General features: G+C 44.3%; 1 protein-coding gene across 2 annotated transcripts in view; it reads right to left on the bottom strand.

Moving 5' to 3' along the window:
• EIF3H (eukaryotic translation initiation factor 3 subunit H) overlaps positions 1 to 11,782 on the bottom strand; it is a 120,220-nt gene extending 108,438 nt beyond the window's left edge. For both annotated transcript variants that reach the window (XM_073330286.1, XM_073330287.1), the window contains exon 1: positions 11,607 to 11,782. In XM_073330286.1, the coding sequence (XP_073186387.1) occupies positions 11,607 to 11,729 (123 nt within the window). In that variant the 5' untranslated portion in view covers positions 11,730 to 11,782. The remainder of the gene's footprint in view (positions 1 to 11,606) is intronic.
• Positions 11,783 to 13,639: the final 1,857 nt, after the last annotated feature.

The raw sequence follows: 13,639 nt of genomic DNA, 5'->3' as shown, positions 1-13,639 counted from the left end.
GCCTAAGTCCTTTCAGTGAAGAAAAATTTCTATTTTTTCCAGTATGTTTACTTTGTGCATTTGACAGCACTCTATAAAGCCTGCTTCACTGCTGTATTGATGGTACACATGCTTTGCTGGACTAGGGAAGATGATGCTTACTAGTAACAATGAAAGGTGAAGAGGGAGTAGGCAGAAGTGTGTATAAAGAGAAAGGGAAGAGAAGGAAGACAGAGAGGCCCAAGGATGTTTGGTTTCACTGTTCTTGGGGCTATCCTTCTAAACAAAAGAGGACCCTATCGTAGCACACACAGGTACTCGGCGCATCACAAGCCAAGAGACTCCAGAACACAGCAGAAAAGAGAAGAGAGGTAGATAACAACCCTGTTCCCCCCCAGACTCAGATGCAGAAAACATTCTATCACAGAAACAAAAACCACATTTTAGTGCACCCGAATCTGAGAGGCAAAGAACAATAATAACTGAGGACATCTAGTAGCGTACAGACTTCCAGATGAAAACCATGTCAACTCCTGGAAGGATTCACGAAGCTGCTGCCCACCATGGTACTAGAATCCTCCAGATTCCTTGTACTCTGTGACATCAGCCTTCACACTGAAATGATCTATGGTACAGTCGTTCTTGATCTCATGGCCCACATGTAAACCTTAGGATGCTTCCAGGCACACTCTGGACCTACACATGCAGCTGCTTCAGCCCAGGAATGGGTATTGGAGATCGCACCAGCATACCACTCTCCTGGTCTGATCAGCACCTCATAAGTCCTGTCTTACACAAGCACAGTACATCTAAACTAGGGGTTGCAAACAAAGATCGCTTAGTATAGGTAAGGCCTACAACAGCAGCCAAAGTTCTCACAAAAAAAATATACCCATTGGCCAAAATTGAAATATTTTGGTGCCTAAAGTTTTTACTTAAAGAAACAACAATATAAAAAAAGTTCTAGGTGTCTTAACAATTGAAATTACAACATGCTGGCCACCTAGTAGCACTGAAAACTCATATACAGGTAATTTGTTAACTCAGCCAGCAGCCTAGTCATAAACAGATTAACTCAACCAGCAAATCAAAGCAACAGAAAAGCCCTTGCAGCTACTCACCTAAATTCATAGGCTGGCCCCAAATAAATGAGTACCCACAGTGTCAACTGACTTTAATAGGAGTTTCAGGTGCTTGGCAAACCAAGCCACATATATATTTAAGGTTTCAGAGTAACAGCCGTGTTAGTCTGTATGTTAGTCATGCATCCGATGAAGAGAGCTGTAGCTCACGAAAGCTTATGCTCAAATAAATTGGTTCGTCTCTAAGGTGCCATATATATCTAACTTAGGCATGCAAGTTTTAAAACTTTAGTCATTGTTTATGTGACAGTTAACTACTTCATTTCAGCTATTTATCTGGGATCACATGATTAGTGTGTTCCAATATCATCTCTGGCATTATTCTCAATGTCTGATTAAAAAAGATCCCAGCTTGTTACTGCCGGTTCCTGATCCGGTGAGGATTTTATAGGTATTGCCAATGAATAGGATCATAGAAAGAAAACCCCAGTTGTGGTTTACCATAGAGCAGAAAATGATATCTAAGCAAACATGTTCTTTGCATTATGTAGACACTTGTATTCTTCTATCTATGTATATGATCCCCAGTTTCATCTGATCACGCTACTGTATTTTGGGATATTTGTGCAACTTCTATTTTGTACTACATTGGGTCAAAAGACCCTTTGAAAAGAATAATGAATGTTTGCCACCATCATGCCTTTGCTCAGTGCAAATAGTCTCATGGAATTGATCCTTCAAACACTTCATTATCAAGTAATCTGGTATGCTGATGCTTCAGTTTCCTAATCACATTTCATTTCCTACCAATAAAAAAAATCAGGAAACAGAGTGGGCTTAACAGAGCCTTCTTAATTTACTTCAAAGTATGGAGATATTTCTAGAATATGTTTCTCTTCTTCAGGGATATGACCTCTTGCATCTACATGTTTTACAGTGTTGGGTTTTAAATTGGTTATTGGAAATGGCATTAGTGCTGAGCATCAACGAATGACACACAGGAGGCTCTTTATTGTTTAATTAAGATTTTTATTTTACTAATTGTATGAAAGCAAGTGAACATCGTAGAACATTGGAGTTTGCACTAAGTCTCTCAGCTGGGGCAACTAACATTTTCACAAACCAATAAAATTACTCAAGTGTGTAACTGTTTACAGGATCAGGCCCCATATGAATTGCAAAACAGCATGCACACAAAACAAGCCTACAAACACCAGACTGCCAATCTGATAGAGGTATCCTTATGCTGATTAATATTTCACCTGGAGTCTGACTGATACCACCATCCTATTATATTCCTATTTTGCTAAACAAAAGTTAAGTGTGTCAAGTCAAACATTCAAAAAAATTTATCAAATGTTAGAATTAAGATTACACAATAAAACACATTCTATCAAATGCCAAAGGCTACAAAACTGACTAAAAATAGGATGTGGGACATAAAGGTAAAAAAAAAGTATTCAAATCCACAAGTGTAGGTGGTGTGGGGGTGGGGAAACACACCTCCAACTCCTGGTTTTAAGAGGTGGAAATACCCAGACAGAGTGTTGAAAGTGACGCTTTGAAGAGAATTGCACAGTCATTTAAAGATTGGTCATATTGAAAGTAATATTCACAACTAAGGTAGATCAATACCTAGTAGTAGCAGCATCTATACTGATTTAAAAATAATTTTAGTTTCTCAGCTCTAAGGACCAAGATCTCCTTTAATTATATTCATGCATTTCAAGGGAGTGGGGGCATTTGGAAATACTGCAGGCAAACAGGAAATTAAGAGAGTACTACTAAAGAAAATTATATTGCAGTATTCCAGAAGTAAATGCCCAGTTTTTGCTATTAGAGAGGCAAAGTGGTGAGATTAATATCTTGCATTGAACCAACTCCAGCTGGTGAGAAAGACATGCTTTTAAGTCACACAGAGCTCTTCTTCAGGTCTGGGAAAGGTACCCCAAGCATCACAATTAAATGCAAGGTGAAATAGATTGTTTATCATAAGTAGTCAGCACACATTTTAAGGGACCAAAGTATCTTTTTTTCTCAGGCTACCAAAAGGAACATGATTATGTAAAACTACTTAAAAAGTCACCTCTGTTTTGGAAGAAAAGGGAGACAGCACTGATAACTGTAAGTGGACTGGTCATCTCCTGAGCACTCCTCAAGGCCTGAGGTCGATCTGCAGGCGCACTGCCTCAGTTTCCCTATTCTTCAGCTTAGGGTCCCTTAAATCAAACAACTCTTCATTGATTCAGCCAAACCCCTGCTTGGCACTGGATTAAAATAACAAAATCATACCAAAGACATTATACAAAATGAAGGTGCATCGTGTATCCAAAAGTCATCTGCTTGGTGTGAAGAACAGAACTAAAGCCCAAATGCCTTTGACCACTTGAAAAGCACAATTATTAAAACTGCTTTAGTCAAATGGATGATTTGTTTTTATGAAACAATTAAATCAAGTACTTATACAAGTTACCAAGAGTACAAGTCAATGTAGTTATAATGCACCCCAGTAGCTGGAACTTTGATACTCTCTCAGAATGCCCAATTTACAAATCAATTCAACACAATGAGAAGGGAATACTGTTTGCATCAAAACCTGTGGATTACCAGATAAATAATGCCAAATATGTAAACAGAACTTGTATTTTTAAATTTAAAAAGGGTGGGAGGGACACCTTTTTGCACGTATACAATCATTTGTTCAAGATTTCCAACTTTTATATGCCGTTAATCAAAAGTGTGATTTATATTTGGCCTTCCAAATTCAATCAGTGATAATAGCTCAGTCTAACAACTTTAAAATGCCAGTTTATTTATAATTTGCAGTGTTTTTAATCTTACTATGGCTCTCTAGTTTTCAAATTGAACAGCCTAAAGAATAATGAATGATTTTTTCTTCTACTGCCTCAATAGGAGAAAGTGAAACTTGATGGTGCTACCCAGTAGCATGGTACACCTCTGAAGACAAAAAAGGGAATTATACCTATTTCATTAAAATATAGGTAGTCAGGTAACCTTGGTTCTATATCTAAATTACTTTCTACCTCTGTAAACATGGGCAAAGCTGTCTTTGCACTTCAGGTCTCCCATTTGTAACAGGGAAATTACTATTTAATAGTCATTTATATTACAGTAGTACATAGAGGTCAGTGCCCCATGGCACTAGGCACCATATAAACCAAAAAAAAAAAAAAAAAAAGGAATGGTGCTTGTCCCAATGAGCTTGCAACTTAAGCTAAAAATACCTACCTACCTTTCATTGAAGTCCTGAAGATTTATTCATAAATGCCTACAAAGGACTTAAAGATCCTTGAATGAAAGTCACTATAAAATCTAAAGTACAACACAATTTAAAATAAACCACTGAAATTCAAGTAAAATAAAAAAAATATTTGAAACAGTATTGAGGTAGCAACTCTGGAGCTGCTCTACTGTAATTTATGAATATTGTATGTTGGCCCGGTTATTGGGATGTTTACCATATGGGTAAGTTTAATAGAGGGCTATAAGAAACAACCAACCAAGAAGGAATGAAATGCCTCAAGATCAATCACTCTGCAACAGACACTTGACAGTTAAGGGACAAATGCCAAACTATTAGCTTTGAAGATTTTCCCTCCTCCCCAACCAACCTGCACAATTAATTTTGTCCAGAAGGACCAAAGTCCAGGAACACACAGTGTCACAGGAATGCTGGTTGTTGAAGAAAGCAAATATAGAATCTCTCATAGAAGAGGCAATCTCTCATAGAAGAGGAAGGTAGTTGTTCAGAGGAGTTATTTCAGGGACCAACGCTGAGACACAAGCACCTGTTCCAATGTCTGGAGAAATTAGGTTGCCAAAAGGCTTACCATCCCTGATAGCAAGATAGACATGCTGTTTTTAAATCCTCTCTAAAATCTTTGTTCCTACTGCAAAATAAACAATACTTTGTTTTTAAAATGCTGTTTGGTCATTATATGAACCACAGGTCGCAGATTCCTGAAGGGAAGAACAACAGATACCAAACCTAGTCAGACCTGCTAAGTAAGCACAGATCATACACATGCTATTGTAGCCCAGTGCCCATTCTAAGAGTGGGTGAACTGCAGAATTCTGCCCTGTGATAAGCAAAGACATAAGGCCTGAGGGGGTGCACTCAGAGACCAGAAAAGGGATACAGGTGCAGCTAACCATGTAACCACAACAAGCAAATATTAACAGAGGGGGAAATTAATGTTGCCCTTATTAATGTATGAATGTTTGTTACACAAACAGTATGCACACTTTCCAAAGGTTACTCTTCCTTAATATTTATTAAAAGGTTACTCTTCCTTAATATTTATTAAATTGTAAACTCTTAGGGCAGGAATATATCCTAAAGAAGCAATAGGGCTGCACTTGGACTAGGGAAGCTGCAGTTTGAGAAAGAGGAAGTTCTGACTCCCTGATGCTCTCTCCCCCAGTATCAAATAAATCTCAGCACTACAAAGAACCAGTCTTCTGATCTCCAAGTTACTTTGCACAAGTGAAATATTCTAGCAAGCTTCATTCTGTTATTACCATAATCAGAAATGTCATAAAAGGAGAAAGATAAAATACAACAAATGCTTAGGAGAGAGTAACAAGGACTATTTACTCAAACAGAATGAAAGAATATAATGGAAGGCTTTTGTAACATTGCACAAAGTGATTCTAGAAGACATATTTCATTTTTTGTTAGTAACTTTCATTCTTGTGTTCTGCCTTCATTGAGGCCAAGAATTTAGGGCTGGATATTTCTCTGAATGTTTTTGATATCCGATTCTGTCATAATTAAAACAAAACTTCCTGAGGGGTATTTCTGGAGGCATTTGACCTCTTGCTTCAGAGCTCAACCTATCTGAGTTCAAGATGTGACCTAACCAGGACTGAGACTCAGAAATGTTACAATAATACAAACAACAAACATCATCCTAAGGGGCAGATTATTTGACATTTTCCTACTGCAAGGTTCTTACACCTTCCTCTTAAGCATCTGATCCAGTAGGGGGAATTCTCATGTTACTATAGACATGGGGTTCTCCAACTGGGGGTCAGGATCCCTAAGGGGATTGTGAGGTTATTACATGAGGGGTTGCGAGCGATCAGGCTCCACCCCAAACCATGATTTGTCTCCAGTATTTATAACGTTAAATATATTAAAAAAGTGTTTTTAATTTATAAGGGGGGGTTGCACTAAGAGGCTTGCTATGTGAAAGGGGTCACCAGTATAAACCTTTGAGAACCACTGCTATAGAGAGATGCCATGGATCTTTCCAGGATCTCGGGATCTAGTGGGAATTCCAGGACCTTTCTTTCCTAGAAACAGCTCAAGTATTTGCCTCTGCTGTTGCTCTCAGCTTTCACAAGCAGTGGCAGCACAAAATTTACCTGACTCTCGTCAGTTTTCACACTTCTGCAGTTTAAGAAAGCTATTACTAGCCCCTCCAACACTGCAAGATGTCTGCAGACAGGAAGAGAACACTGGTTTACCCTCATTTCACATTTGGAAGCGTCTCTTCTCGAGCACAAGAGCCAAAAACACTATTTTAATTGGCAGATTTACCTCCCTTCACCCAGTCACTCATTACACTTTTCAGAGTAGCAGCCGTGTTAGTCTGTATCCGCAAAAAGAACAGGAGTACTTGTGGCACCTTAGAGACTAAAAAATTTGAGCATAAGCTTTCGTGGGCTACAGCCCACTTCATCGGATGCATGCCTTTGTGATTCTGGAACAGTAATGGGAAGTTATAATTAAGGCTCCCTTTTTGTCACGGATTCCGTGACTTTCCGTGGACCTCTATGACTTCTGCAGCGGACAGTACACCTGACCTGGAGGCAGCCTGATCAGCTCAGGCAGCTCCCGAGCCAGGCGCACCGACCACTGCTGAGGCAGTCGCGGGTCCCCTCCTGCCCCTCAGCAGCAGGAGTTTGATTGTGGAAGGGGCTTAGGGCTGGGGTGCAAGACAGTGCTTACCTGAGGGGGGGGCGTAACAGGATCTCAGCTCCTAGGTCTACATGCATCCCCGCCCGCAGGCACCACCCCTGCATCTCCCATTGGCCACGGTTCCCAGCCAATGGGAGCTGCAGAACCAGGGCGAGCGGAGGCAGCATGTGGAGCTAGGGTTGCCGCTTCCCAGGAGCTGGGTAGGGAACCTGCCCCAACCCCATGCTGTGACCCCAGCCTCCCCCCAGCATCTGTAGCTCCCCTAGCACCCTCCAGGGCCACCCTATCAAGCTGCCTTCCCCACCCCACCCTCAAGTTTTAGTCAAGGATATATAGTAAAAGTCATGGACAGGTCACAGGTTGTGAATTGTTGTTTACTGCTTGTGATCTGGCCATGACTTTTACTAAAAATACCCATGACTAAAACTAACCTTAGTTATAATCAAATGCTAGGATGGGAGTTCTAGGTTGTTGGGGTTTTTTAAGCTTACTATGATCTTACCTGTCACTACTTGGCCAGAGCTGCCCCTTTCCACTTGAACAGAGCATAGAGTACTTCAGTGATGAACTGACCAGAGTAAAAGCACACAAGCAAGCAATAAGCAATGCCAGATTACTTAATACTAAGAAGAAAACTATACTTTTTATCCTTAGAAAGTTTAATTTATCCTTGACATCCCAGTGATGCAAGTATCAGCTGTATCTTACAGGTGGTGAAATGGAGAAAGGTCAACTCACATACCTAAAGACACAGAGCCAGCAGCAGAATCGGGATTAGAGCTTCACAGACCCTCACTTGTAGACCTATGCTCAGGCTCCTTTGTCAGAGGCTGGCCTCTGCATGAGACTCACATTTACCCATTATTTCACACTAATTTTACTCCTGGGGGAATTCTGTGCCAAAAAAAAAAATTCTGCACATATTTTAAAATTTTGCTAATTTTATTTGTCAAAATTACACTATATAATCATGCCAGTTTCAATTATTTTGGTAATTCAATTATTTTGCCAGTTTCAATTATTTCAGGTATATTATTTCAAAATGCCAGTCAGTCAGTATGTCTGTAACAATACAGGTTTCAGAGTAGCAGCCGTGTTCATCTGTATTCGCAAAAAGAAAAGGAGTACTTGTAGCACCTTAGAGACTAACAAATTTATCTGAGCATAAGCTTTCGTGAGCATCCGATGAAGTGAGCTGTAGCTCACGAAAGCTTATGCTCAAATAAATTTGTTAGTCTCTAAGGTGCCACAAGTACTCCTTTCCTTTTGGTAACAGTACAGACACACACAAAAATTCACCCAGGAGTTAAAGAAACCCCTATGACAACCCCAGCCCAGACACTCACACCCTCTCCCTCCCAGAGCCCAGCCATGCACCCCGTCAGACCAGACACTCACATCCCCCACTCCCCAGAGGCCAGCTGCAGGGCTTTCCAGCCCAGAAACTCACATCCCCTTGCCACCAGAGTCCAGCTGCACCCTCCCCCAACCCAGACACTAACACCCTCTAACCCCCAGAGCCTAGGGATCCAGAGGGAGAAACAGCGTGATGTTGAGTCCCAGGCTTGCACAGAGTTTCCTGCGCACCACCGCTTCCTTCCTTCAGAGCGTGCTGGGAACTGCAGCTGCTGGGAACCCTGCAGTTCTCTCCTCCTCCCCTGGCCTTGTCTTCTATTTGCGAGCTGGGCTCTGCCAGGTCCAGCAGCTCTTAGTGGCGGCCAACAGCTCTGAACCCATTTCTTTGGGGAAAAAAGGAAATTCTCCACGCACAATTTCTGAAAATTTCTGCATTGCGCAGTGGCGCAGAATTCCCCCAGGAATAACTAATTACCCACAGTTACATTTATATTGATTTAACATTAATACTATGGTAGATACAAACATCTATAACTAAAATGCCACAAAACATTATTGATGAAAGAAATTTAACCCATTCAATTTCCTACATGCTAGTTAAAGGTTAGTAGCAATTGGACATCTAACATAGTGAATGCCAGTGAAAATGAGGTAGGATCAGAGACTACAAGGAAAGAACAAATTAAAAATTACTTAGACAAGTTAGATGTCTTCAAGTTACCAGGGCCTGTTGAAATTCATCCTAGAATACTCAAGAAGCTGACTGAGGAGATATCTGAGCCACAGCGATCATCTTCAAAAAGTCATGGAAGATGGGAGAAATTCCAGAGGACTGGAAAAGAGCAAATATAGTGCCAGCCTATAAAAGGTGAAATAAAGACTAGCAGGGGAATTACAGACCAGACAGCTTAACTACAGTACCCAGAAAGATAATGGAGCAAATAATTAAGCAATCAATTTGTGAACACCTAGAAGATAAGATAAGTAACAGTCAGCATGAATTTGTCAAGAACAAATAGTGTCAAACCAACCTAATAGCTTTCTTTGACAGGGTAACAAACCTTATGAATAGGGAGGAAGGGGGAGATGTGGTATACTTTTACTTTAGTAAGGCTTTTGATACTGTCTCCCATGACCTTCTCATAAACAAACTAAGAAAATACAACCTAGATGGAGCTACTAAAAGGTGGATGCATAAAGGATTGGAAAACCGTTCCCAGAGAGTAGTTACCAGTGGTTCACAGTCAACCTGAAAGGGCATATCAAGTGAAGTCCCCCAAGAATCAGTTGTGGATCTGGTTCTGTTCTTCATCAATGATTTAGATAATGGCATAGAGAGTACACTTGAAAAATTTGTGAACAATACCAAGCTTGGAGATGTTGCAAGTGCTTTGGAGGATAGGATTAAAATTCAAAATGATTTGGACAAACTGGAGAAATGGTCTGAAGTAAAAAGGATGAAATTCAATAAAGAAAAATGCGAAGAACTCCATTTAGGAAGGAACAATCAGTTGCACACATGCAAAATGGGGAATGACTGCCTGGTAAGGAATACCAGAGAAAGATCTGGGGGCCATAGTAGATTACAAGCTAAATAAGAAAGCACAATGTAACACTGTCGCAAAAAAAGCAAACATCATTCTGGGATGTACTAGCAAGAGTGTTGTAATCAAGACACAAGAAGCAATTCTTCTGCTCAACTCCACGTTGATTAGGCCTCAACTAGAGTATTGTGTCCAGTTCCGGTCACCACATTTCACAAAAGATGTGGACAAATTGGAGAAAGTTCGCAAAAGAGCAACAAAAATTATTTAAGGTCTAAACAACATGACCTATAAGGGAAAATTGAAAAAATTGGATTTGCTTAGAGTGGAGAAGAGAAGACTGAAAAGGACATGATAACAGTTTTCAACTGTTACGGGGGGGGGCGGGGGGGAATGTTCTCATTAACCTCTGAGGATAGGACAAGAAGCAATGGGCTTAAATTGTAGCAAGGGTGGTTCACGTAGAACATTAGGAAAAACGTCTTAGCTCTCAGGGTAGTGAAGCACTGGAAAAACCTGCCTATGGAAGTTGTGGAATTTCCATCATGGGAGATTTTTAAAAGCATATTACACAATCACCTATCAGGGACAGTCTAGATAATACTTAGTTCTGCCATGAGTGCAGGGAACTAGACTAGAAGATCTCTGGAGGTTCCCTCCAATCCTGTGTTTCCATGTTTTATTTATACCTTTAGTATGCTAGGGCATTGGAAGGTGGAGGCAATAAACGTGGGTGAGACCATGGTAGCAGGTCGCATCAGATTCCATTCCCAGTACCTAGGACCCTACCAAATTCATGGCCATGAAAAATGGGTCATGGACTATGAAATCTGGTCTCCCTCCATGAAATCTGTTTTTTTGTGTGCTTTTATCCTATACTATATAGATTTCATTGGGAAGAACAGCATTTCTCAAATGACCCAAAAGGGAGTTGCGGGGGACAGGTCACAAGGTTATTTTAGGGGGGTTGTGGCACTGCTACCCTTCCTTCTGTGCTGCCTTCAGAGCTGGGCAGCTAAAGGGCAGCAGATGCTGGCCAGGATCCCAGCTCCAAAGGCAGTGCCCCACCAGCAGCAGTGCAGAAGTAAGGGCAGCAGTACCATGCCACCCTTACTGTTGCCTTCAGAGCTGGGGGACCAGAGTGTGGCAGCTGCTGACTGAGGGCCCAGCTCTGCAGGCAGCAGCACAGAAGTAAGGGTGGCAATACCATACCATGACACCCTTACTTCTATGCTGCTACTGGCAGCGGCGCGGCCTTCAGAGCTGGGCTCCCAGCCAGCAATTGCTGCTCTGCAACTGCCCAGCTCTGAAGGCAGCGCCGCTGGCAGCAGCGCGGAAGTAAGGGTAGTAGTACCGCAACCCCGCACCACAAAAAACCTCCTGTTCGGGTCAGAAACCCGACAATCACAACACCGTGAAATACAGATTTAAATAGCTGGGATTTACGATTTTTAAAACCCTATGACCGAGTAACTGACCAAAATGGCAAGTCCCCCTCTGCGGTGCCACTCCCGCCGTCCCCCGGGGGACACCCGAAAACGCGTCTCCCCGCGAGGCGGGAGTGATGAAAACCGACTCTCCCCGCAGAGGGGATGCTTCAAACCGCGCTGCTGCTGCCGCCGCCGCCACCGGCCCCCACACGGCCCTGGCCAGGCGGCCGCACAGACCCGACCCTCCGCGCCGGCTCCGCTTACTCACCAGCCCGTCGATCTGCACCTGCTTGACGGCCGAGTCCGCCGGGGCCCCCTTGCCCCTGGCTTTGCTGGCGGCAGCGGAGGAGCCGGTGCTGGCGGCCACCGTGGTTTCCTTGCGAGACGCCATGTTGAGAGACGCTGCCCCACGCCGGCCGGAAAGAGAAAAATGAAACACCGGAAGCGTGACTAAGGGCCCGGAGGTGGTTGTGAATGACTTCCGGACGGAAACTAAGGGTAAGGTCAAAAAGGGCCGAAGTTGAGTGGATGGTTCCCGGTTGACGCACGCGCAGATAATACTTTGAGTGGGGAGACACACTGCGCGTGCGTAGAATAAAATCGGGCCGCAGAGAGCCGCGCCTGCGCATCAGTGGTGATTCGGCAAGTGTGTCTCCCCGCCTCGCACAGAGACACACGCACGTGGAGGGCGCGGGGCAGATCTGGGCGCGTGCGGGCCGCCGTGTTGGTGTGAGTGCGGCCGCTAGGCTGCGCCTACATGAGCGGGTTGTACCACGTCAGCCGCGCAGGTATAGCGGGGTGGCTACGCTGTGCTGGAGCAGCACGAGCGCCTGTGTACTGCTCTCGCTGCGTCCACACTAGGGGCTGTGTCGGGATAGAAGAACGTCACTCCCCAGCAGACATAGGTCGGCCTGTACAAAACCAGCCCGTGTCCCAGCGCTAACACCTGTTGGATCGCATTTCTCTAGGACGGGTGATGGCATCAGAGCGGGGCTGCATCCGAGGTCTACGGGTTTGCACTGGGATCCACCAACAGGCAGGACTGGAGGAAAATGAGGGTTTGGTGCGGAGGATTTCCTAACAGGAGATGTTCTAGGGGCAAGGGAGGGGGGACAAGCATAGGCAACTAGTAACTGCAGATGGGGGGGAGCACAATGGCAGACTCCCTCTGCACCGCCATGGTCAACTTCCTGGTGAGTGACTGCCAGGGCACCCTCCAGCAACACCCTCTTGACCACAGCGCCCCACTGACCATGGAACCCTGGGCAGTCACCCACCCTTAAGGCCAGCCTAGCCAGGGTCGGTCTTAGGGAAAATTGCACCATGGGCAAATTTGTATTTTGGTGCCCTGGCCCCCCTGCTTCTCCCAGCCCCCCACCCATTGCCTCTGCCTCCCCCGGCCACCCACTCATAACTCTCGCTGCCTCTCTGGGCTCCCTACCCATCACCCTTGCCCCCTCACTGTCTGCCCAGGCTCCCCACCCCTGCCTACCCTCCCCATTGCCCCAACTGACTCCCCAAGCTCCAGGCAAGCTAATCCAGACACATACTCAAGCAGGTAACTGTGGCTACTGGCCACAAGGAAGGGATGCAACTCAGCAGGCTTCCCTGCACCCCATCCAGCAATGCTATGCTGTCAGCCTAGCTTTGCTGCCCTGCTCTGGGCTCCACCTAACAGGGCTCAGCAGGAGTGCTTGCTGCTGCTGCCTTTCCCAGGCATGTCCCTTCAGCTGCGCTCAGCCCATCTCCCGCCGTTGCAGAAATTGGGGTCTTTGGGAACGAGAGTGGGCATATGACCTCACGTGCCCCCACGCATCATCTATGGGGACAAGGGTTGGCATTGAGGATTTTCCAACGGGAAGGGCTAGAGCAGAGGGACTGAAGGGTTGTACTGGGGATTTCCCAGGGGACCACGTACAGAGAAAGGGTTTTCACTGGAACTGTCTACACAGCAGATAAACACCCTTTGCTGGCCTGTGGCAGCTGACTGGGGCTCATGAGGCTATAAAATTGCGGTGTACACATTGTGACTGGACCCCAAGTTCTAGGACCCTGCAAGAGGGGAGGGTCCCAGAGCCCAGGCTCCAGCCCACGCATCTACACAGCAGTTTTTAGCCCCACATCCTGAGCCCTGCATGCCTAAGTTAGCTGACCCTGCAGGCATGCTACAAGTCTTTTATTCCAGTGTAGACATACCCTAACAGGCCAGATTTGTGTGAAGCAGTGATATCAGCTCTGAGCCTACATGAAGAAGGACAGTGATAAATTGTGAGCTATGAGATTGTAGCAAGTGATACAAAT

This window comes from Lepidochelys kempii, chromosome 2 (assembly GCF_965140265.1).
Source record: "Lepidochelys kempii isolate rLepKem1 chromosome 2, rLepKem1.hap2, whole genome shotgun sequence".
Taxonomy (NCBI): Eukaryota; Metazoa; Chordata; order Testudines; family Cheloniidae; genus Lepidochelys; species Lepidochelys kempii.
Note: the sequence above shows the minus strand (reverse complement) of the source record. Positions and strands in the feature narration are given on the sequence as shown.